Source organism: Callospermophilus lateralis, chromosome 10 (assembly GCF_048772815.1).
Source record: "Callospermophilus lateralis isolate mCalLat2 chromosome 10, mCalLat2.hap1, whole genome shotgun sequence".
NCBI classification, from domain to species: Eukaryota; Metazoa; Chordata; class Mammalia; order Rodentia; family Sciuridae; genus Callospermophilus; species Callospermophilus lateralis.
In genome coordinates this window covers 55387409-55411283 of record NC_135314.1, presented here as the reverse complement: position 1 = coordinate 55411283, position 23875 = coordinate 55387409, and the positions used below count along the sequence as shown (strand labels likewise).

The following is a 23875-nucleotide window of genomic DNA, read 5'->3' as shown; positions in this document are numbered from 1 at the left end:
ATGGGCATGGTGGCACATGCCTATAATCCTTGTGGCTAGGGGAGGGGGCGATGAGGCAGGAGGACAGGAGTTCAAAGCCAGCCTCAGCAACTTAGTGAGGCCCTCAGCAACTCAGTGAGACCCTGTCTCTATATAAAAAGGGCTGGGGATATGGCTCAGTGGTTGAGTGCCCCTAGTACCAAAAAAAAAAAAAAAAAAAAAGAAAAGAAAAGAAAAGAAACTTAACAGAATTCTAACATTCTTTTTAAGTATAATTTTCTTTTTATCAAACAACATCCATATGCTTTAATTTCTCATGCAAGTACCAGTGAGAAGTTATACAAATACAAGGAGATAATCTTAAAGAGATTACATACAAAAGATGATCATCACTATGTTAAATTAAAAAGGAAAGAACTCAGAAGACCCGAGGACAATGGTGAGGGTGAGAGTTATAGGTGGCAGTTCTGGCTTCGAGCAGAAGCCCATCTGAGAACCTTCATATTACCAAAGGCAGCACAGCCACTTTTTTTTTTAATCAGATGAAAAAAAGAGAAAAATTATGGTAGACAAAATATTTATAAGGCATCTAGATAATATAAAGGTGAGGAGAAGATTTGTTTTCTCCTTCCTAAGGCTGGGTTATTTTATTCAAAGGCATCATGGCCACAGTGCTGGAAAGCTGCACAGAATGGGAGGCAGGGTTTGTTCGGAAGGCCACGCTGTGCTGTGTGACCTTGGGGAAATCGCTCAATGAACTTTTGTGCTTTACGTGCTCAGAACAAAATGGGAAAAAACCCTTCACTTTGGTTGGCATGTGAAAGTCCCAGACTTGAAGCAAAGAGGCCTGACTTATCCTGCTCCTTATCTTTCTAGAATGTTGCAATCTGTGGAAACTGAACAGCTTTGTGTCATCAACTCTGCTAATTTCTCAGGCACCATGCCAAGATCCCTTAAGGTCCTTGGGTCCTAACTTTCCCTCACTTTCAAGTCCCATTGGACGCTCTCCCCCAGAGCTTACCAAGCCCCTACTTTCCCCTTTACTTCATGACCTTTTTTCTTTTTTGGTATGGAGGATTAAACCCAGGATCTTTTTTTTTTTTTTCAGGGTCTTGCTAAATTGCTGAGGTTGGCCTTGAATCTGTGATTTTCCTGCCTCAGCCTCCCAAGTAGCTGGGATTACACACATAAACCCCCATGCCCAGAGGCAACAATATCCTTCCTTCCTTCTTTCCTTGGTACTGGGGTTTGAACCCAGGGATGCTGCTGAGGATGGCTTGGGACTTGTGATCCTCCTGCCTCAGCCTCCCAAATTGTTGGGATTATAAGTGTGCGCCACCACACCTGGCACTATTTCATGACCACTTTAAAGACTTAAAAGATTTCCTCTTTTCCTGTATGGGACCTCACAGAACTACTAGGGCCACTGTGGGTTAGATGTCAATTTATAGATGAAGGGCCTAAACCCAGCAGGAGATCACCATCCACTGTCACTGAGCCTGTCAATAAGCAGTAGAACCTGCCAACTCCAGTTCTCTGCCCTTTGTGCCAAGCTCCCTTTCAGTGCCTCTGGGGGCAATTCACAGGCTTCTCAGCAGTTCGCAAAGCTCACTTCATTATGCATGTTACACAGCCAGGAAGGCCCACCATAAGCCTGGTGGCTGGGGTAAGTAGGTGAAATATCAGCTGGGCCCGTGGGAAAGTCACTGAAGGGTACTACCCTTCAAGAGGCAGGGTGGAGGGAGCGGCCCTTTGGAACCGGCTCCTCCTGACCTAGTGCACCTCAGAGTCTGGCTGTTCCTCCTGCTGCAGCACAGCCCTGCCATGTTATACAGGCTGCTCCTGGGCCACTCCTGGGGTGTGTGAGAAGCAGAGCCTCAGTTTACCTTCGATCTTGCAGTCAAATCTAGCAGCACTTCCCTCCACGACTTCAAGATCACGAATGGTCTTGGAGAAATAGGGTTTTACATGGGGCTTCTCCTCAGCAACGGCTTCAAGGAAAGCCTGGGAGACATCTTCTAGAAGACAAGGAGAGAAGCTGGTCATTTATTTATTCCTTGTTCTCTCCTCTCCCCTGATTTAAAAAGGCTGACTTAAAAAAAAAAAAAAAAGAATTTGCTAGAATTTAGCAAATAATGCAGCTTAGCGAAGTGAATCATAAGCACTTCTCCTGGGGATGGTTGGCCTTCTGCCAAATGGTTTCTGGCAGCAGTGAGAACTGTACCCAAAACAGGGAAACGTTCAGCCTCTCCCCGCCCTGATGCCAATACATTGAAAGAGGAAGTCATCTTCAGAAAGGGGTTTTGGCTGCATTTCCTGCTGTGTCAGGATGGGTTGAGGGCGTCTGAAAAGGACAGAACCTCTCCAGCCTTCCTATCTCAAGGATCCTTCGCCCTCCTACTGCAGCAGGATGCTCACCTGCTCCTTGGAAGGGAGGAACCAGGTTCTAGAGGCACTGTCAACTTGCCCGAGTTTTGTGCTCCACGCTTAGGCGGACTCAAAGATGTACGGCTGTGGACTGGTATTATGGGATAGGTCCGGGGGAAAAGATGGAACTTGAAGGGGCTCCTGTGTCTCCTCTCGTCTCTTCAGGCTACGTCTGAGACATGTAGGGAGAGGCAGGAGTGGCTCAAGAGGGACCAGGCCCACATGCTACAGACTGTCCCTGGCTGCAAGGAAGCTCCAGAGCAGCCAGCAGCAGCCTCGCCAATTACTCTGCCTCTGCACAAAAGGGATCTAGACTCAGTGTCTCACCTGTGGATACCAAAAGCATCAGGTAGTATGGGATTGAGGGGCATCTCTGGCCAAAAGAGGCAGTTCAGGAAGATAACTGCCAGCCCCTGCGTGCACTCAAAGCAGGGAGAGGCCAAGGCCTTGGCTGAGGAGATGGGTGGGACAGCACCCCAAAAATGGTGGGCAAGGAGCTAACCTCTCATCTCCAGGAGGCTTGCTGACCAAAGCCCGCTCAGCCTAACTTGTTTCAGCAGCATGAACAGTGGCAGAGAATATAGACTATACACGTTAATTTTTGTTCCAAACAAAACTACAGCACAATGGAAAAATGGAAGGATATTAAAAAATTTATACAACTGTATATGATTTTTATTTTGTCTTTGCCTATCAATATATGTCTCACTTTTTTAATAAAAGGGAAGTTTTTAATAAGTCCTTATTAATTCTTATGCAAAATGGAGGGAAAAGAAGAGCCGAGGTCATCTAGTTCTAGTAGACATAGAATAACTTTCCCTCTGAAAATAGTCAAACGCACAGTTAAACAATTAAAGAATACTCGCTAGATTTAGTAATTGTTGTCAGGGAAACCTAAAAGTACTCCTGAATTTATCCTTGTAGGATACATTAACACACACACACACACACACACACACACACACAGCCAAACCCCAAATATTCAAAATGCTCCTCTACCCCAAACCCTTTCTTTCTCACCAACTGGCTGGAAAAAAAAAAAAAAAAATCTTCTTGAATTTTTACCAGGCTCCTTACCTTCAGATTCTAGTTTTTCTGCATTGAGCGGGCTGGTTGGGGATCCCGTTGAGGATTTCCTGCCACTGAGCCCTGAGATCATTGCCATAGAGGACAGTCTTCCAATGGCTCTCACAGCATTGCCCGTTTTCTGGAAAACAGACACAGTCTGGACTCAGGCAGAGTCCCTGGTTCCAGTAGAGCAGTGCTGGGCCTCCGGGGAGAAGAGCCCAGCCCGGGAGAAGCAGCTGCTCCCTGGACCAAGGGCCTCCCGAGCGAGTGCAGAGGTCCTGCTGGAGGACTGAGCCCAACCTTGCTCTGCTCAGCACTATCAGCGTGTCCGAAGATGTTCGGAGAATGGAATGGGGCCTGGAGCTGGTGTGTGCGTTAATGTGACTAAACAAGGTCAACATGAAACAAAAACCCTTTTCATACTGTGCTTCAACTCCCATAAAAGGGATAGTTTATATAAAGCAACTGCAGGCTGAGACAGCTCCAAAGACTTATTGCTGACTGGGCCCACTGGGGCTGTTTCTTGTAAAACAATGCCAGTGAAAGGATTATAACTGGTCAAGAGAATAGTTACTACAGATCCCATGGGTCCTGATGCACAAGGAAAAAAAAAAAAAACACCAACATTCTGTTGACCTTGGGAGCTCCACTTAACCTCTCTGGACTTCAGTTTCCTTCTGTGTTTTAGGAGGGGGTTGGGCAAGGAGATCTCCACAGTTCCATTTAGCTCAGTCAATGATTTAGAGACTTAGGAGATTTCGAGAAACACTTGGGCTGGCCCCAGCACAAGTGTCTGACAGCACAGTGGAGTCGAGAGGGGTGCTAGTCCCTGCTCTACACTTAGGCATCAAGAAGCAGCACCCAAAGAGGCACTTTGGGAGGAGTGGAATTGCTGCTGAGAAGGATCAGAACTCTCAAGTTTCTTTCTTTTATACTTTTATTGATTGATTGATTGATTGATTGATTTTTGTGTGGTGCTGAGGATCGAACCCAGGGCCTTACATGTGCGGGGCTCTACCCCTGCGCCATGACCCCAGTCCCTTGAGATCTACTTTCTCTGGATTGTGAAAATTCTACCAAGCACAGGATTCAGGTCAAGAAATCCTCAAAAGTGTATAACTGTGTTTCTCATCTTTCAATAAAGTTTCTCGCCCTTTTTCTAAAGCCAGTGGGAATGACTAAGATAAGAAAGCTACAGCACGGCCAGGTCTCTCCATCTTGCCTCACAGCAGCTTTCTTAGGCATCCAGAGGCTGCACATCTGCAGAGCAACTGTCACCTCAGATGGGCCACTTGTCCCCTTCTGAGAGAGCAAAGAAACAGCCTTTCCAGAGGCCTGATGCTCTGCACTCACTCACCGGACCACACACTGCACAGGCAAAAACCGTTTTCCTCCTGAATTAACTTCCCACACTTAAGAAGCTCAGTAAAGCCTCAATTTATCTGGGAAGTCAGTGTTTTCAGTAAAAGGATTATTTCAGCTGGGTGTGGTGGCGCATGCCTGTGATCCTAGCAGCTCAGGAGGCTGAGTCAGGAGGATCCCAAGTTCAAAGCCAAACTTAACAAGGCCCTAAGCAACTCAGCGAGACCCTGTCTCTAAATAAAATATTTAAAAGGGCTAGGGATGTGGCTCAGTGATTAAGTGCCTGCCCCTGGGTTCAATCCCCAGCACCAAATAAATAAATAAATAAATAAAAGCAAAGAACTTCAGGATGCTAAGGAATCATACAGAAAATTGTCTGTGTGTGGTTTAAGTAGAGACCTACTGTTGCAACTGTGATCACTTTTCCATCATGCCCCTGCCCTCTGAGTCACACTTGCTGTTTCTGTGCACCCTGGACAGACATTCCACCTTGCTCTGTCCTCTGGCCATCCACCCTCCACACATGGCACTGTACTGTGGGTGTGCCTCTGGACCTCTTCTGCCATGGTAGAGCTGGGTCACTCTAAACAGAACCCAGGAAACCTCAGCGGGGTGATGAGGAAGGATGTGCAGAAGCCCAGTGGTTTTGCAGAGAATGTCCCTGCAGATGGACACCATGTGGCAACATTTCCCGCTCTCCTGGGAGAGGCCAGTCACCAGTGGCCTAGCTGAACTGTTTGTTGGCTAGTGTGTGGAGAGACCTAGTTTTTCCCAGGAGAGCTTGCCATGCCTTTAGGAATCCCTAAGAAGATAATAGCCCTACCTGTGCCATCAAGGTCTGTCTCAACAGCCTACTTCCCGATCAGCCTAACTCTCAGACTCCACTCTTCTCTGCTCTCCATTCCCTTTATCCAACACAGATTGATTTTGGCTGGGCATTTCTAAATTCAGAGGGATTATTCCCAACATGAGCCAGGTTATTTCTATAACTACTGTGTGACTTGTGCGGGTTAGTTTTCCTTTCTGGGCCTCAGGGTCTTTTCATCAGAATATTCTGATCTTCGTGAAACTCTAGTCTTCCACAGAAAGACTGATTCATACTCATGACTATGTAGTAGGGAACACCCATTTTGAGCTCATGGGCTCCCTAATTCCAGACATCTGGACAGAGATTGATAAAGACCATCTTTGCTTATGTGATACGGAGAGATGATATCTTTTCTCTTCTTGGTTTTATTTTGTAACAAAATGACTAATGTAAAATTATCAGAATGAGGCAATCAAAAAGGGTTATGTATTTCAGAGGAGGCAGCAAATATGTTAACAAGCAAGTAGTGTCACCCAGAGAAGTGTTCCAGCAGATGTAGATATTCAGCATATAATTTCCTAACCAGGGAGAAACGCAAGTGCTTAATAAGGAAAAATTTAAAAATAATCTACATCAGAATTCAATCTTTGGAAACTGATTTGTAGAAAAACATTGGTAAGGAAGTTATTTGTCAGGCTAAGAAAGAAATATATCTGTATGTTCTAGTCTTCCAGTTTCAAGCCTTTGAGCTGAAAATCAGTTGCTGCTTTACCAAGACCTTTGGGAATTTGGAGAATAAAAATCAAAACAGCAAAGTTTCAATTTTCTAACTTCCATCCTTGTTTTGAGAAAGCCTTCTTTTCATTGGTGGGCAATTACCAAGGTAGGGCAAGATCTGTCCAGACCTCGAACACAGTGGAGGAAACCCGGCCCTTGGAAAGCGAGTTAGAATAACCCACCATCCCAGGTTGCCCAGGATTAGGGGTTTCCCAGGGGGGAAATGCCTGGACTGTCTCTGGCAAAAACCGAGTCGAGCTGGTAACCTAACACCTGTCAGCCATCCAGGCCCCACATACATACCAATAGCCCGAAAACTACAATGTCCCCTGACAACATCCAAATAGGATGGCCAAGCTTGGTCTGTGGTCTGGCTTCTCCCCTGGTGCCCTTTGATCCATTCTGCTGGGATCTTTGGTTCCCAGAAAATAAAGACCAGGCCTCCAAGTCCTGGTCTTCTACTCCAGTCTGCAAGCAGAAGCCATGTTATCCTGCCTGACCCACCACCATTGCTATTCCTCAACAACAGGACTTTGTAAAGTTCTTTCTGTATAAATTTAAAATACACCTTTCAGAGTAACTTATCCTAAGATCTACGATATGATTGGCCATCTGTACCTAGTCTAGCCTTGCTTGTAGGGATTTATTTCCAGATTACTTTCTCCTGGGCCTTTTATGAAAACCAGGACACCAGGACGGTGACAAGGTTCTTTCTAGAGCTGGCTGGGCCACCTGTGCTCACCCTGCCCTATTCCCTCTCCACAGCTTACCTCACGTCTTCCACTCCATTTCTCCCTGCCCCACAGAACGGGACTGGCTGCCCTGAGAGCCAAGTTTGAATGAAGCTGAATTTAAACTGAAGTTTAAATGTGGAAAACATTTCCCTGAGGAAGTGACTTATGACAGCAGGGCAGACACAGCTGAATTGTCACCAGTGAAATTACGCTTCAGGGACGTTACGTGTTGAATGGGTTTTATGGACTACCTTTATGTGCCGTTTTGTGAAACCTGACCACTGATTTTGCAGAAAAATTATTTCCAAACACTTTTATCTATATTAAAATATGGAATTGAAGCACTTTCTCTGAATCCTACCCTTTTCTTCCCTGTTCCTCTTCTAGAAAACTCTATGGCTAATAATACTTAAATGATAAGAAAAAAAATTAAGTGATTAAAATATCAGCACAAATTTCTGTTCCCTGGCTGCTCAGACTTGCTCCTCTCCCACCTTGTACCTTTTCTCTGCCTAGCCCAAGGTTCAGGTGTCCTCCTGGCTTCAGTCCTCCTGAGATGTGCGGAGGTGATAGGCCTGCCCTTTAACATACAGCCTCGTCCAAGCAAGATCCAGTCAGACTTGCTGCTCTGATTACTGCCCCACCCTGACTTTGTTTCCAGAAATACTTCTTTGAGCTCTTCCAGCCAGAGGATCATTAAGTTAAACCAACCATTGATTTTGTGGACCTCCCCTCCCTGCCCCAGCTTTAAAAAAAAAAAAATTCCTACCCTCATTCTAAAGGACTCAGAAGGTAAGCAGCACAGGTGTTCCAACTCATCTTGCACTTGGCAGGGGCCAGGAGACCCACCCAACCTTTCCCAGGTGCATATGCTAACCAAGAACTGCCCTCCACTGTGAAGGAGCTCTGGCTGCCTGTGCTGGGGACGGTGGTCCCTTGAGCCCCTCACCCATGGGCCCTCATGCTTTTTCGCTCTCTCTCTCAACCTCTGTGTGAAGCTGTGCTTCATGGGAGTTTTTATGGTTTGGTCACCAAGGTGGTAAATAATAAGTGTCCCTGTGACTTCCTTTTTCTCCATCACACAGGCATGTCTTAATCCCTAGGTCCCCTAAGTCTCTAGCAGAAGCATATCCCAGCCACCCAGGGACGTCCAGTTCCTAACTCTTTGTTTCTTCCACTTGTTCCTTCAGGGAACCCATTCAACATGTAACGTTCCCTGGGTTCTAGCGCCATGCTTAATTCCCAACTCCTGCCCTGGAAGCTTTCCTCTTACCCACAGCAATTCTGGTGGAGACTGGCCCCCCTCCCCTGCCCACACTCACATATATGGTTATGGAGAGCTATACTGATAGTTTATAGCTCCTAGTGTGCCTTATGTCCTTTTATGTCTATCTGCTTCAGATCCCTGTTACATATACATTCCCTGACTACAGACCTTGTCCTCTTCAGTAATCGAGAATTTTAGAATGTAAATTGTGATAATAAAAATAATCAAAAAGTGAGGATGATGGTGATAAGTGCTCTATGGTTTTGGATAACAGGTTTTTTAAAATTTTTAGTTGCAGTTGCACACAATACCTTTATTTATATGTGGTGCTGAGGATCTAACCAGGGTCTTCCACATGCTAGGTGAGCACTCTACCACTGAGCCACAGCCCCAGTTCAGGATAACAGTTTTATTCATCTTGTCATTAGAGGCAATTTGGACTATGTGTTTTGGAGCCAGGTTTTAGATTGGATTCCTGGTCTTTCCACTTGGCTGTGTGATGCTGGGGGACTTCTGGGGGACTTTTCTGACCTTTTCTTTACCTTAGTTTGCCTGTAAAGTGGAGAAAATAATAGTACCTACCTCCTGGGATTAAAAGACTCTATGTGCAGCAAATGCTCTGGATGGCTCTGACCGTGGCCAGCCCTCCATACGCAGTCACTGCTGGGAGTGTTTTTTGAATGTTCACTACGCACCAGGTGTTGTGCTATTGGCTGTAAGATTATCACATCTAACTCCCAACAATGCTGTGAGCTGATGCCAGTGTCCCCACTTGACAGATGAGAAAATGAATTCACAGCAAGGCTAAGTTACTTGCCTTAGGACACACAGCCAGTAACATCCAACCTCCCTATGGAGTGGTGACAGTCTCTCTAGAGCATGTGCCCTCCTTCTTGATCACAGGGAGAGGATGCCATCACACCACCTTTGAGGAGGCCACATTCTCCGGGGTTGCCAAACAGACCTCAAGGAGGCCTTGCTCATTCCCAGCTAAGAAGACATGAATGTCAGTGAGGGCCAGGCTACAAAGTCCCTTCCTGATCTCTCTGGGTCAAAGCTGAGCAGGATTGGAGAGCCAGCTGTCCTTCCTCTGCGCAAAGGACCCTAGCTCAGGAGCAAGAGAACACTGTACCTTAAGAGCTGCCTACAGAGGTCCCAGACTATTTCAGAAACACAGTTAGACTTCCTAGGAGAGGCAAGAGCCAGCTGGGAGTGAGAGTGGCTTGAATAAAGCAAACACAAGAAGCAACATCCCAGTCCAAATGAGCCCCAAATCACCTGCCATTTTCTTCTTGCCATGTACTTCTTCATCCGGTCCTTGGAGAGCTTCTTGGCCTCCATGTTCTTGGTATCTTTCATTAGCCATGGATGCTGAAGGCACTGGGTACAGTCCAGGCGGTTTCTGATGGAAGAGAGATCAGAGGACTTCTGAATAGGAAGGGACCTCAGTGATTACTGAGAAATGGGAGGTTACCTGTCTCTGTCCACATGGTGCAGAGCTCAGGGCTCCCCACACCCAGTCCATCCATCATAATCAGGGGCACTGTGCACTTGTCTTTCCCCTGTCTTGGTCTCAGGTACACAGACTGGACCCAGCCTGGGTCAGGGTTTGGAAGGCCCAACCACCAGGGAAGCAACTGGAGTCTCTAGACTTGCTCCTGGAGTTCAGGAAGGGTCAGTGCCACAGGGTATCTGCGTATAACTGGCACCGTTCATTCTGCTGATCACATGGGGGCTGGGATCCATGGAGGCCTAATTCTTCTGCTTCCCCTTCTAGGGAAAGACAAAACCTCTGACAATCACAGAATTCTCTCACATCTTATGGTGGGGTTGAGTGTCAGGTTTTTCCTATTACAGCTCAAAGAGGTATGTCCTACATACAAATTATAAATTATGAAAATCTTAGAACTGCATTGAAACTCAATATAATCTTTCTGAAGGCTCTTGGAATCTAGAAATATATCAGGGCTGTCACTTTAGTTGTAACAGGACTAAAAAACCCAAAGAATCAAATACTAACATACTTAGAAAAATGACTAGAAAGAAGTACAGCAGCAGGAGGTAGTGATCTTTAAGTAAAGGGATTATGGATGGTTTAAATTTTCTTCAATTCTTCAAATTCTCTACAATTTATGCATTTTACTATATAGAAGAAAAAAGATTTTTAAAAGTGATGACAGATTTCTGGTTGAAGAACTGCTAAATATAAGAGTTTATGGGAATCTAGCATTTTAAAATATTTGATTAAAATCAGTCTTTGGTAAGACAATGTATAAGCAGAGGAGCCCAACAGCCTGTTACTAGATTAATTTAAGGCCAGGTGAGAAAATAAGCTGTATATTGCATGTACCAAATCTTCAATGAATGAAGCTTGGTTGACAAAAGCCATCCTTGGAAGTCATTAGGAGAGAGGTTTCCACCTGGAGGGTGGAGGATCTCTCACCTTGGAAATGAACCTAACCCACCACAACATCCCCCGCTCTCCTTGGGCCACGTTCACTTCTGATACAAAGACCATGACAGCCAAAGGCTATAAGCATTGTCAAGGAGTGTAGATGATCGCCTCTGGGGTTTTTGACCCTGAGATGGTTAAAGAGGACAGAGGGGTGTTGGGTGGGGTAACAGGAGACCCAGATGCAGCCATCTAAGAGAGTCTCTGATATGCTTTAGTAGCAACTGTGCTCTCCTGTCCCAAATAATGTTACTACCAAGGAGAAGCAAACTGCAGCCTCACAGGGTCCACGGGCCAGGCAGACAGGCAGAACCCAGGCTGCAAAGTCACCTGCAAATGCTGAGCCTCCTGCAACCCCTGGAGGCAGCTGCCCCAACCCTCTGGTCCTTCAATATTTAACACCACCCATCTCTGAAGGGTTGTAGCTGCTCCCAAGGCCCAAATCTGACTGGAGCCAGGCCTGCCTCGTCTGGCCATCTATTCACAGAGGGTGAGTGCTGATAGACTGGGGGTCCCACCTGACATCCCCAAGGTTCCCAATCCCGGCAGCTCTCCCTGTGTATGCAGAGTTCCCTCACCTTCTTGCTTTAATCTAGCTGATTCTGCTCACAAATGCCGCAGAGCCACAGCCACAGCCACCTGTAGCTTCCTCCCCTTCAGTCTCTCCCTCAGCTCCACCTCCAGCTCTCACTGAAATTCCTGGGCCTGTGTGACTACCCTTTCCTTAGAGCTTGGCCATCTGTGTGCCCAGACACAGCAGCCTACCCCCCGACTTCACAACTGCTTTTTGTGCTATTAGGTACTGGGCCACGTACAGGCAGGCAGTTCTTAAATAAGTTAGATATGCAAAAAGCACCTCACTGGAATAATCTGGGGGTGTGATAAGGACCCTCCAACAGGTTTTCAGTTGCCTCTGTATCTGCTCTCACAGATATAGGGAGGGTGGATCCCCTGTGAGCCTTGAAGAGGGGCTGAGGTGCCGGCAGGGCTTCATTAGGTTACAGCCACACACAGAACCATTACCCACACAGAACATTACCCTGCAGCCCTCTTTGGCGCTCACCTTTTCCAAAGCACTTTCTGTGCTTCTAGAGATGGAAACAGTGTCTGGCACCAGGACCAGGGGTCTGGGGGACCCTTCCTCTCCCTGCATGCATGCAGGCTGGTCTCCCACTATGGCTGCCCTCCCCTCCTTAGGGAATAGCAAGACTGGACTGGGGCCAAGGGGTGAGGGAGCCCCACCAAGCCGAAGAGAGCCCCGGGGCTGGGGAGGCCAGCAGGACTGAAATCCCAGTCCTTACTTCATGTCTTTCTTCAGCAGGTTGCTGATGAAATCCTTGGCATCATCAGAGATCTCATCGAATGCCTCGTCGTCGAAGTCCCAGGTGGCAGAGGTAACGTTGGCTAAGGTCTCGTTATCGTTGTCACCCATGAAGGGGGAGAGGCCGCTGACCCTGGGCAAGAAAAGGAGGGCAGCAGGGGTGAAAGGCAGGTTGGTGGGGTGGGGGATGCAGCCCCCATGTGAGCACCAGCTGAGGGCTGGCAAAGCCCCCACCCCAAGTTCCTCCACGCGCCCTTGCACCTGCCTTGTCTTCATCTTCAGGAAGAAACAAGGTGTCCCCCAAAACCATGGGCTTGTGTGGTCCCAGCTGTTCTCAGTGGCTCACTGCTCTGTAGAGGTGTCCCCGCCTCTTGACACCACCTGCCTGCTGAGAGGCTGAGGTGGTCTCACCACCTGCCATGTGGCTGAGGTGGCAGGAACGTGGTTTTTAAGGACTTCTACATGGGACACCACAGGCTGATGAGCCCCTCTGCCCTTATCTTCATTCTTCCTCAAAGCCCAGGCTGGCACTTTGCCCTCCAGAACCTTCTCTAGGCCCCTTCCTTGGGCTTGGGTCTCCACCCTTACCGTGGCTAGTCTCTGGTGCCCACCATGTCACCCTGCCCCTCCCTTTGAAACCCTCAGCTCTCTCTTTCTCTTTCTCCCCCCTCCCCAACTAGCTTTCAGCTCCACAAAGGGGTCCCAGCACAGGTGGCTCATCCAGCAGGAGCCAAATAAACTCGAGAACCAACAAGGGGGGTTCAAAGCACCGTGGGCATTTACACCACCCTCAAAAGTGTCCCTACAGGTGCCTGGCAGAGGACAGAGCACAGTCTCTTCATTTGCCGGGTGACCTTGGGCAATTCCTCTTATTTTTGTCACCCTTTCTTCTCCTCTAAAATAGAGAGCCACTGCTTAACTATAGGACCACCATTTCTTCAGCAATAGCAAACATCTACCAAACTTTACCATGTTCCAGGTGTGAACAGAGGAACTCAACAAACCTTAAAACCACCCTAGCACACAAAGAGCTCAGGACTTTGCTTTACAGAGGAGGCAACTGAGGCACAGAACACGGGTTAGTGACCCGCTCAGGGATTCCCAGCTGGTGGGACAGGAACCCAGGTGTGGGGCTCTGGAGGCTGCTGCTAAACTGCTGCTGAACTAGCTCGTCTGTGAAATGAAGGAAGCCACTGTGCACACAGGTAGCCATCTGTGACCACATATATCGGACCATCCCTCTGGGTCACCTCCATTGCCTCACCAACCTCTGGTGGTAGGAACAACTCATTTACTACTTGCCCAAGTCAAACAAAACTTGGAAGGTAGAGAACCTAAAGCCAAATAGAACAGCTCACTGCCCTGACCTCTCACCTCATCTACATACCAGCAATGACCCTACCACACTGACTGAGGCCCACTGCACGGGGGTGTCAACTGCCCTGCTGCCAGCGTCTTGGAATCTTTATTAAGGTTTCAGCAAGTGGCCCTACTTTTTGATTTTGTAGATTATGCAGCTGGTCCCAGCCTGATCCCGTCTAAAACCCCATGAGATGCATCTGGGGCTCTCAGGCCATCAATCTCTCAAGTTAGAGCTTTATTAATGTCCCTTCTCCCAAATCCTTATAAGTCCATCACCATAAAAAATAATGCAATCACAGCTTCTGGAGCTGTTTTGGCATGGAAACGGCCTTGGCTTACGAAATACACCCACAGCCAAACACTGAATTTGGTGGAACAAAACCCACCTGGAAGAAAACTGGCCATGGGAGAAGCCCTCTGGTACGAGATTTTATTAAGCAAGGAAAACTTTTGCAATGAAAATTATCTCAGCCTCATCAATATATTTGTGTTTTTGAATAATAGACTTTGGTAGTTGATATTTCTTAAGGCAGGACACTGATTTGTTTTATGAAGGCAAAGAGATGACAATTCCCACTCCTGTCACATTAGGGAAGGGTGGGAGTTTACCTGAGCCTGTACTTTGCCATGTGATTCCTTTCCCCTCTCTGGGCCTCAGTCTCCCCTTTTATACACCTCAGTCTCCCCTTTTTATAGACTGGGGGTCTGGGCTAGATCTCCCAGGGGCCTCTCAGCTCCCTGCATCTCTGCCACCCTCCATGGCCTCTGTGAGCCCCATCAAGCAGCAGCATGTCTCTGCCCATCAGTTACCTGCTTCTTCTTGTCTTTATATTTTCTATTTGAAACAAAGAGAGGGAAAGTCTTGCAGCACTCTAAAAGATGGCAGGAAAAGCAAACAAGCCCGCTGTGGAATGCTGAAAGGTCCCCTTCTGCAAGCCTCCTTTCCTAATTAGGAACTGTAATCCTGCGAAGATAGGTCTTAATCTCTGTGCTTTTCACAGGCAGGGGGAGCCTCCTGGCCTCTGGCCTCTGGCCCTCCTCCCTCCTGGCAGCCAGCCATCTGAAATACCCTCTGTGTCCTGTGTCCTGGCTGGTTCTTCGCCTGCTGAGGAACTAGCATACTCCCTACCAAAGAGCACATCTCCGGAGTAAAACATGGGACATACAGGTACACAGCAAAGGGACCAAGAGAGTTCGAATTTCCAGTAATGCTGTTGTCTGGGTGGTTGGATTTTGCTGGACTTTTTTTAACTTTCTTTTTGGGGCTTTATTAGAATTTCCATAAGAGATAACATGACTTTTTCTTTAAAAATATAAACAAAAACCTCACTATTTGTTAAAAATCAACCAATGAACAAATACACTAATGTTAGCATTACAACACAACTCTTTCCCCCTTCCTAGTCGTATTTAGTTTTTAACTAACCTATTTATCTGGTTTTCACAAATGTGACAGGTCTGGGCAAAGTCTTGGGGTGCGTTACTATTTCCTCACTTCACATCTCAATATGTACAGTCTCCATGTTCATGCTGAACACTGAGGAGTGACAAAAGTCATGTATGCAGGACACTCTAATTTCTCCATTCTTCTGTTTCGCAGTACTGGGGGTGGGGGTGTCAAACCCAGAGCCTTGTTAATGCTAGGCAAGGCTCTACTACTGAGTCACATCCCCAGCCCCTCCTTTTAAATTTTATTTTGAGACAGGGTCTCACAAGTGGCCTTGAACTTGCAGTTCCCCTGACTCAGCCTCTTGAGTAACTGGGATTACAGGTGTGTGCAATTGCACTTGGCTACCAACTCTAATTTCTTCATTCTTATTTTCAGTCCAGAACTTCACTGGGGAATTTAGTGCAGGGGCCTATCCTGCTATCAGGGCAGAATCTCAGGAGAGCAGAGGGCACATAAGTGCGGCTACACTTTCTCCATGTTGTTTTTCAAGGTGCAGACCAGCAAGGGACCACATGTCCGCCAGCAGAGCTACTGACTACTGCAGAAGGACTTCCTCTTTACCCCATTTTAACTTTCAGATACTCTGATGGCAACTTGAGAGGGCTGGGCAGGTCCACAGAGGCCCCGAGTCTGGTCTTTTTTAATGGCTGAGGATGCAGTGGCCTGGCTTTAGTCCTGCTAACCACAGCCCAAGTCCCTGGACAGCAAGACCTGAAGGTGGTGGCCAGGTTTGGCAAGGAAGCAGAGAGCCTGGAGGTCACAAGACGTGAATCAGCAAGCACATCAAACTGCAGCAGTGGAGAGGGAAGGACAGCCCTGGGTAGGGAAGGCAGAGGCCACCTGATCCTTCCAAAGAGGCCTGCATCTAGACCCCAGATGCAGGATGTGCCCTGTACTCTGCTTAAGCATGGGACTCCCCCCAGCTGACTGGGCTGCTGTCCCCAGAAGAACTCAAAAACTGCCACTCACCTCTCCTCCCTTCTGGTATTCCCCCCTTCCCAACCATACACCAGGATGGGGGCAACCCCAGCTCTTGACCATGCAGGTTCTCCACAAATGAGCTGAAGTGAGCCAGGTGTGGGGGTGCATGCCTATAATCCCAGTTACTCTAGAGGCAGAGGCAGGAGGATTATGAATTTAAGGCCAGCCTGGACAACTTAGTAAAACCCTATCTCAAAGTTTAAACAAAAAACAAACAGGTGGGGGGCTGGGGATGTAGCTCAGAGGTAGCACGCTTGCCTAGCTTGTGCAAGGTCCTGGATTCAATCACCAGTACTGAAAAAAATAAATTTATAAATTGAAGTGGAAGAATCCATTGTTGAGACAGGAAGATGAGAGGGAGGGGAAAGTGCAGCGGCGATTGCTGCTTCTTCTTCCTAGTGGTGGTGGAGAGGAGGAAGAAATGGAGGAGGGATTAGGCAAAGCACAAAGCAGAATCCCCTCCCAGAGGCAGCAAGAGAACACCAAGTGCTCAGGAAACAGGAAGGGGAGATGGCAGATGGAAGGAGGTTTTAGAAAAGGAGGCGGGTGCATAATTTCTTCCACATGGAAGTGTGGCCTGGCGCTCTCTTCCTGCCAGAAACCAACTGGGTCTTGCTCATTTCAGAAGGCCTCCAGGAGACCTTCAGAACCAGGAGGGAGAAAACCCAGGACTGGAAGTGAGCAGGGGCAGGACTTAACCAGGTTTCTGGGCTGGGTTTATGAAGGGGTGCCATAGTGAAGTCACATCACCCTGGGTGGCCTGAGGCAGCTTTCTGGAGGTGCCCACCAAAGACCTGCTGAATTACAAAGGTGTTATCACTTGGCTACCCGCCTCCTACTTGTCGTCTTTCACTGGCCCCAGAAAGGAAATCAGGAGGGATTCTCTGTTCGAGGTGGAAGCCCCCCAGACAGGGACTGTGGGACAAAGGACTTGGCTGGAAACAGGATGAAGCAGGGCAGAGGATGCCATGGAGGCACCAGAGAATCTCTTCTGGGTGCTTCCAGCATGACTCCAGAGTTCTGTTTGGCAGAGGCTTACGTCATCTAGCTGCCTCCAACTTTTATTTTTGGTACCATGTGCTCTGCCAAAAGCCCTAGCTCTGGAGGGGAACTCCCAGACCCAGATCAGCATTGAGGGATCAGCTCAGAAGCATCCTAGAGGGCAGTGGCCCCCAGTGGTGGATGTGGGAGTCAGGGCATTGTGTGGAGCTAAGCCAGGGCTGAGCCAGCACCTCTCCTGGGCTCCACTGGTTTTCTGGACACACATACACATCTATCTCCTCCCTCCTGACATCCCTATGCCAAGCACCTTCAGGTTGGTGCCCATGCATCAAAATTATCCTTCCCTATTTCTTGGTCTTAGCTCTAAAGGTAATATAGTAAATGGGGTAGCCTAGAACCCAGACCACCATGTCCTTCCACCTAAAAGAGTTTTTTTTTATTTTAAAATTAAATGCTCTTATGACCTAGTAATTCTATTTCTAGATTATATACCCAAAAGGAATGCACAGACAGACTCACTAAAACACGGAGACTTCTTTTAGACTTCAAATTGGAAACTACTCAAGAGCTCACCAATGCAGAATGGATAAATTAGCTGGATTGTAGTCACAAAAATGGTCTGCAATGGCTATGGGTACAGAGTTAACAGTCTACAACTGCAGATAACAGGAATGAATCTCACCACTGGAGCAAAAGAAGACTGTGTGATTTTATTCACATGAAGCCCAAGAAAGGCAGAACCAATCCACAGCAAGACATGAGGACAGGGGGTATCTCTGGGGAACAGTAACTGGGAAGGTCCCTGATGGCTGCTGGGCCTGGTGGAGTCTGTCTCCACCTGGGTGAAGCTCAGGGTGTGTCCACTGAAAGCTTAATGACTAGTCCAGTCCCTGCTGTCGCTGACCAGTTTGCCTGAGGCTGTCCCCATTTTAGCCCTTAAAGTCCTGTATCCTGGGAAACCATGGGTCCTGAGCGAACTGGGACTCTTGGTCACCAGCCCAGACTGTGGGAAGTGGACAGCCAAGTGGCCTCCACGGCTCCAGTTACCTCAGTGCCAAATGAAAATCAAATTCCTGCCACTTCCCACTTCAGGTTTGCTCAGAGGATTGAACCAACACCTGGGTGGAAATTGGTGTTCTGTACACACTTACACATCTATCTCCTCCCTCTTGACATAGAGGCCCCCTGCTATGGGACAGGAAAACACTGACACAAGCAGGGAGGCAAATCTCATTGGTGGCTGAAGTGGGGCCTGGGCACCCAGCCAAGCCATAGGGCAGCAGGGTCTGAATAGAGTGAGCTGGCCAAGGCTGGCTCCTGTAAGACCAGGTGTTTCTCAGGGCTCAGAAACCAAAGCAAGGGCTGGGTATGGTGGTACGTGCTGTAAATCTTAGCAACTCAGGAGGCTGAGGCAAGAGGATCACGAGTTCAAAGCCAGCCTCAGCAATTTAGCAAGATCCTAAGCAACCTAGCAAGACCCTGTCCAAAAAAAAAAAAAAAAAAAAAAAGCCTGAGGATGTGGCTCAGGTTAAATGTCTCTCCGTTCAATCCCCAGTACCAAAACAGAAAGCCAGAGTGAGCACTGGCCAGACCCAGGGCAGCTCCGGAAGGGGCAGACTGAGCCCAACACTCTGCTCTTTACCACAGGAGCCAGAAGAAAGGTGGGGCTGAATTTACTCACCAGCGCCATCTCCTGGAGGGCACTAGTGTGAAGAGAGGAGGGAAATGTAGACTGGCCTGGGATTTCTTCTCCCCTGCTCTGGGGTGGGCTGTTTGTGGGGGAGAAGGCCCAGGGAGAGGAAGGAGGAGACTTCCTGGGTTACAGAAACTGGCAGAGTTTCAACTGAGGGAGGCTGTCCTCACGGTGGAGAGTAAAACAACTCCTGGGCTTACCAAAAATCTCTACTGCACCAAACTCACCCCACTCCTACTAAAGCTTTTGTAACAGCGATTCCAAAACCCACGGGGCATCAGAGTCACCAAGACTCTTCTCCTGGGTATTCTTCAAGATCTTCCTTTAGTTTTCTATGAAAAACTTTAATTTCCCTTTGATTTTGACAATAAAAAATAACTTTTAAAGGCATCTTTGGGGAGACCATCTCAAACCTATTGCCCCATGAGGCTAAAGACTGCCTGTGGCCTGAGGCTTCAGAAATGAAATCAACGTGATGCACTCAGAGAGTGTGTTCTGGAGCTTCCTTACTCCAGGTGTGTCCTTGGACCAGCACCTTGGGCAACCTGGAAACTACTAGCAGCGTGGAGTCTCAGGTCCCCCCGACCTGAGTCAAAACCTGAAACCTGAGTGAGAACCTAGGTGACTCATACATGTTAAGGGTTGCAAAGCACAGGTCTAGATCGATGGCCTCTCTTCTTTCCCCAGCTTAGTAATCGCAATGGTCATGTTTTCCACCTGACTTCCCAGTTGTAATTACTGTATTGCTTTCTGTTCCTGTTTTCACATTGAAGTATATACTCTGGGGTCAGAGACCAGGCTGGTGGTTGAGGTCCTCATCCCAGGAGGATGGGGTGCTGTCCTTGCAAGACAATGAAGATTCCCAGAGATACGCACCTGGGCTCCCTCGCTTCTTTGTGGCCCATCTATACAGGTGATGGTGCCAGCTGCATTTATCCTGCTCCTGACCAAAGGCCCCAGGCTGTCAGCACTTGGGATCATGAGGGACCTGGCATGGGGATCTTGGTGTGTGGTCTACATAGCTCCAGAAGAGTGAAGCAGGCCACTGGTGTGCTGGGAGTCCACAAGCATGGTGGGCCATCAGGAACCAGGAATGGGAACCTGTTGCCCTTTTGCTCTGGGGTGGGCTCCCCATCATGACCTGCCCTGACCCCTCCCTCACAACATTATGGCAGCCTGGGACCCCTCCTGTGGGACTCTCTGACCCCCTCCCCCCACTGCCTTGGGACTCACAGGATATAGCAGATGACCCCGATGCTCCACATGTCCGTGGCATAGCCGATGGGTTCATAGTTGATCACTTCTGGAGCCACAAACTCTGGGGTGCCAAAGAGGACCTTCAGAGACCCTGCATTCTCTGAAATCAAGACAGAAAGGGGTCAATTGCCAGCACATTGTAGAGCCAGGTCAAGGTAGGTACCTGCCTTGTCTGCGTGACGAGCCCCAAACTGGAAGGGACAGATAAGGGCTGGGTGCTTAGATGCTCTCTCCTTAGATAACCATACGAAGGCACCTGGCCTCCTCATTAAACAGGTGCATCAACCCACCAGAGAAGCCAACAAACCACACACTCACCTCAGATGTCCTGAGAAGGATGGGGAAAGTGAGAAGAGGCCACTGAAGCACCTGCCCCTGAGTGGTCCTTCTGTGTGTTATCTCCCATAGGTGGTTCCCCAAGGCAGGGATCATGGCTTACACTCAATAACGTCTGCCAATCATTGTGTCTTACGTACTCTGCTACATACTTTGCAAGGATTTTTCTATTTAATATTCTCAACAATCCTGAGAAATAGGTGTGATGTCCATGCTACTGAGCACGAAACTGTGGCCCACACAGTAAATCAGGTTCAAGACCTGAATCAGGTGGTCCATTGTTGAGCCAGGTTCCCTCCATCCTTGTCCCTCTGCTCCTCTCCTGTTGCCCCTGTAGCTCCACTTCTCTTCTCTTAGGAGCCCTGGGATGTTTGGTGGCCTCCATCACACATGGTGTCTCTCAGTCTCAAAGGACGGGAGCCTGTTAGTTTTCACAGGGCAGGGGCCTGCTGCCGGAGGCTATCCTCAGCATGGGGAGTTGCAGGCCTTTGCCCCGGGGGGCCACATCTGGTCTTGTTCAACTATGCAGGGCCCATAGCAAAGGTTCTAAAACAGACAGCACTTAATAGCTGTCACCCAAACCTTCCTGTTATGGTAACCACGTCTATTCTCTGGTCCTTGGTGGATACCACTGTTGCCACAATACCCCTCCCTCAAGGGAATCTGAACATTGTGTTCCCTGACTGTGACACTGCCAGCTCCTGAGGCCAGTGCTTCCCTATTCATTTACTTTATTAATGGGTACTGCCCAAAGGCAGGCTGTGTACACTGGCTCCTAATCCCACCCTGTCCCTGTAGCAGGAGAGAGCAGGGCAGGTGTGTTGCTTAGTGTCGTGTCAGGATGTGCTTCTGGCCTGAATGCACCAACAGCCAGGCAAGTCAAGGCCTATCAGGACTTCCCTCCCTCAGCGTCCTCTATAGCAATAACATGGCCTCAACCAGGTTGGACATCCTGGGAGGTTTACCAGATGGCGTTAGCTTGGCCATGACTTTCTGATTTCCACAATGTAGTGAAATAAAGGACAGCTTCAAACCAGCCTGGAGCTCCTGTTAATTGGGCAGTGATTGCAATGGGAGAGAGAAGCCTTTTGCTCAGTTACTGAAACATCAAAGACTGCAGAGCAGAGTGGCTGCAGGTGGTTCGTGAGGCAGTCACTAACCAAAACGACTTTAGGGTGGGTATGAGGCCCCAACCACTTCTCCCCTTCCCTCCTCCACTTAGGGTACAAATAGCAGAAGGGCTACAGAGCACCTTGGACTGGGCTCCAGTCCTTCCAGCCCCAGCACCTTCCCTGGCTCATGTGGGATGTGCTGGGCACAGTGCCTGCACCTCTCCTACTCTGTGAAGTGGGGCTCAAGAAGTCCACCCTACCTACCTCTGGGTGAGAATCAATGGGATTTTTAAATTTTTTTATTTTAAAAGTAAAAGTGCTCTGGAAACTATGCAGTATGATGTAGATGTGAGAGGCCACCATAATCAAAATGAGTTTTGCTGCTAATGACACTCTTCTCCTCCTTCTCCTCCTCCTCATCAGATAAGTAGCTAACACTTGCCACTCGCAGGCACTGCTGCTGTTGCTTTATTTTAGGACCAACCTGTTTGGTCCTTATAATAAGCCTACAAGGTATTGTGTCACACAGTACTAAATGGTTGGGACTGACTTTGAACCTGAGCAGTCTTCATGGTCTCCCACTTTGGTCCTGATAATGGAGCACAAACAGCTGCTTGCTACCACACAGTGGAAGAGAGGTTCAGCCTTACCCAGCCTTCGGGCCAGACCGAAGTCAATGAGCTTGATCTTGGTGCCCGTCTTGTTGACGCACATGATGTTCTCAGGTTTGAGGTCCAGGTGCACGATGCCCTGCTTGTGGATGTATTCCACCCCCTCGGAGATCTGCCGCATGTACTTGATGCACTCGCGCTCTGTCAGCTCAAAGTCCTCATCGATGATGCGCTCAAACAGCTCTCCTCCTGAAACACTGCGGGGACAGGAGGTTGGAAGGGCACTGTGGTCAGATCTTAGGATTGTGGGGTTGTGCTGGTGGGGTGTCTGGCCCTGGTAGGATGGGGGAGGGGCACTTCCTACAGCTTTATGAGCCCCACTCTCCATCATGGGAGGGGGGTCAGGGTCTCCTGGTTTTCTGCTTTGAGTGGGGCGCTGCCCTGCCAAGCTGCTGGGGGTCTCAGGGAAGGATCTAAAATCAAGAAAGTACTCAGCCCAGACAGTCTCAGGAGTGTGTGTGAATGGAGGAATCCGGATATGATCTCCTTAGCAAAAAGGGTAACCACTGAGCAGTCTCTTTCCCTCATAGGACCACAGATGCACACACACAAAAATTCTCATACCCTTGCTGTGTCTTTTAGTCACAGGGAGCTGAAGTTTAAAAGATAGTTTCCATAAGCGTTGGTTATGGAAAAATATTTTTCTGTTAAGGAAGCCTCAGCAAATTTTCTAGAATTAGTTGGCTATAGCCCACTAAACTGACAGGTTTGCATACTCTGGCTAAGCCTAGTATTGGTTTACTTCCTCCAGCCACTAACTATTGTGCCTGGACTCCTTCCTTGTCCATGCGGGAAGTGTAATCCTTTGTACCTGGATAGACTCTGGATCCTGGCCATGTCCATTCCATTCTACTCCTGGAACCCACAGCCCGGAGTCCTGTGCTAAAAGCTGTCCTGGGCCTCAGCCAACCAACATATTGTCCTTAAGTGCAAATGCATAGCCCTGCTAAATACAACCCCAGCTCTTGGGCCACCTTCCTTGCTTACTGCTCAGCAGGTTTAAAGAATGTCCTTGGCAACTTATACAGCATTCAGATACCAGTACACTCTCTTTCCTACAACAGACTGGGGGTCCACCAGCTGGACAAGGCTGGATGGACTTCCTTCCAGGACTCTGCTCTTACTAGAGTGTCCCTTCTCCTAAGGGGAACATCATGAAAAGATGAAGGACTGACTGAACACCGTCTCTCTACCTTTTACAAACTAAGTAAATTTTGGAAAGTTAACCCTCCAAAGCCCTAGGTTCCTTATTTGCTGTACCTCACTGAATTGTTAGGAATGTTGAAAACTTTGTAAAGTATCTCTCTTGACACATAGGAGGTTCTCAGCACATATTATTGTTTGACAACCTCTGGTGGGCCAGGTGGATCTTTCCACTGACCTCTGTGGGAGAAACAGACAAGGATGCACTATGAGGTCCAGCTCATCCTGGCCTGTCCACCTCCATAACCATATGCTTTTGGGACAGGACTAAGCCAGGAAAGTTTAGTGTATGCAAGTAGCCACTAGGGGGCACTAAAACTGATGCTTAAGAACCAACCCAAGAAGAAGGTTCCTGCACAGCTAGCAGGTGGCGCCCTTGTCCTTAAGCCCTCCATTTCTATTGCTCTCCACCAAGGCTTTGAGACAAACTCTACAATGTTAGGTCTCAGGTGAGTCTTAACACTTCTGTGTCTCAATTTCTTCATTTGTAATCTGAAGATAAAAATATCACCACCCCACAGGATTGCTACCAAGATGGAGTGAGTTAATCCAGGTAAAGTGCTTAGAAGGCTTCCCTGTCAGAGTTTGTCTATTCCCCCCCTCTAGAGGGCAG

At 48.2% G+C, this 23875-nt stretch overlaps 1 protein-coding gene across 7 annotated transcripts in view; it reads right to left on the bottom strand.

Annotated features, from left to right (window-relative positions):
- Mylk (myosin light chain kinase) overlaps positions 1 to 23875 on the bottom strand; it is a 121244-nt gene that overhangs the window by 3464 nt on the left and 93905 nt on the right. For 3 of the 7 annotated variants that reach the window (XM_076867217.2, XM_076867215.2, XM_076867220.2), the window contains 6 exons: positions 22039 to 22256; positions 19917 to 20040; positions 12176 to 12328; positions 9701 to 9824; positions 3484 to 3613; positions 1866 to 1997 (listed from right to left, as the gene is read on the bottom strand). In XM_076867217.2, the coding sequence (XP_076723332.1) occupies positions 1866 to 1997; positions 3484 to 3613; positions 9701 to 9824; positions 12176 to 12328; positions 19917 to 20040; positions 22039 to 22256 (881 nt within the window). Of the gene's footprint in view, positions 1 to 1865; positions 1998 to 3483; positions 3614 to 3774; positions 3817 to 9700; positions 9825 to 12175; positions 12329 to 19916; positions 20041 to 22038; positions 22257 to 23875 lie in introns of those variants that run through there. The other 4 variants (XM_076867216.2, XM_076867218.2, XM_076867219.2 and 1 more) reach the window with 3 other exon arrangements.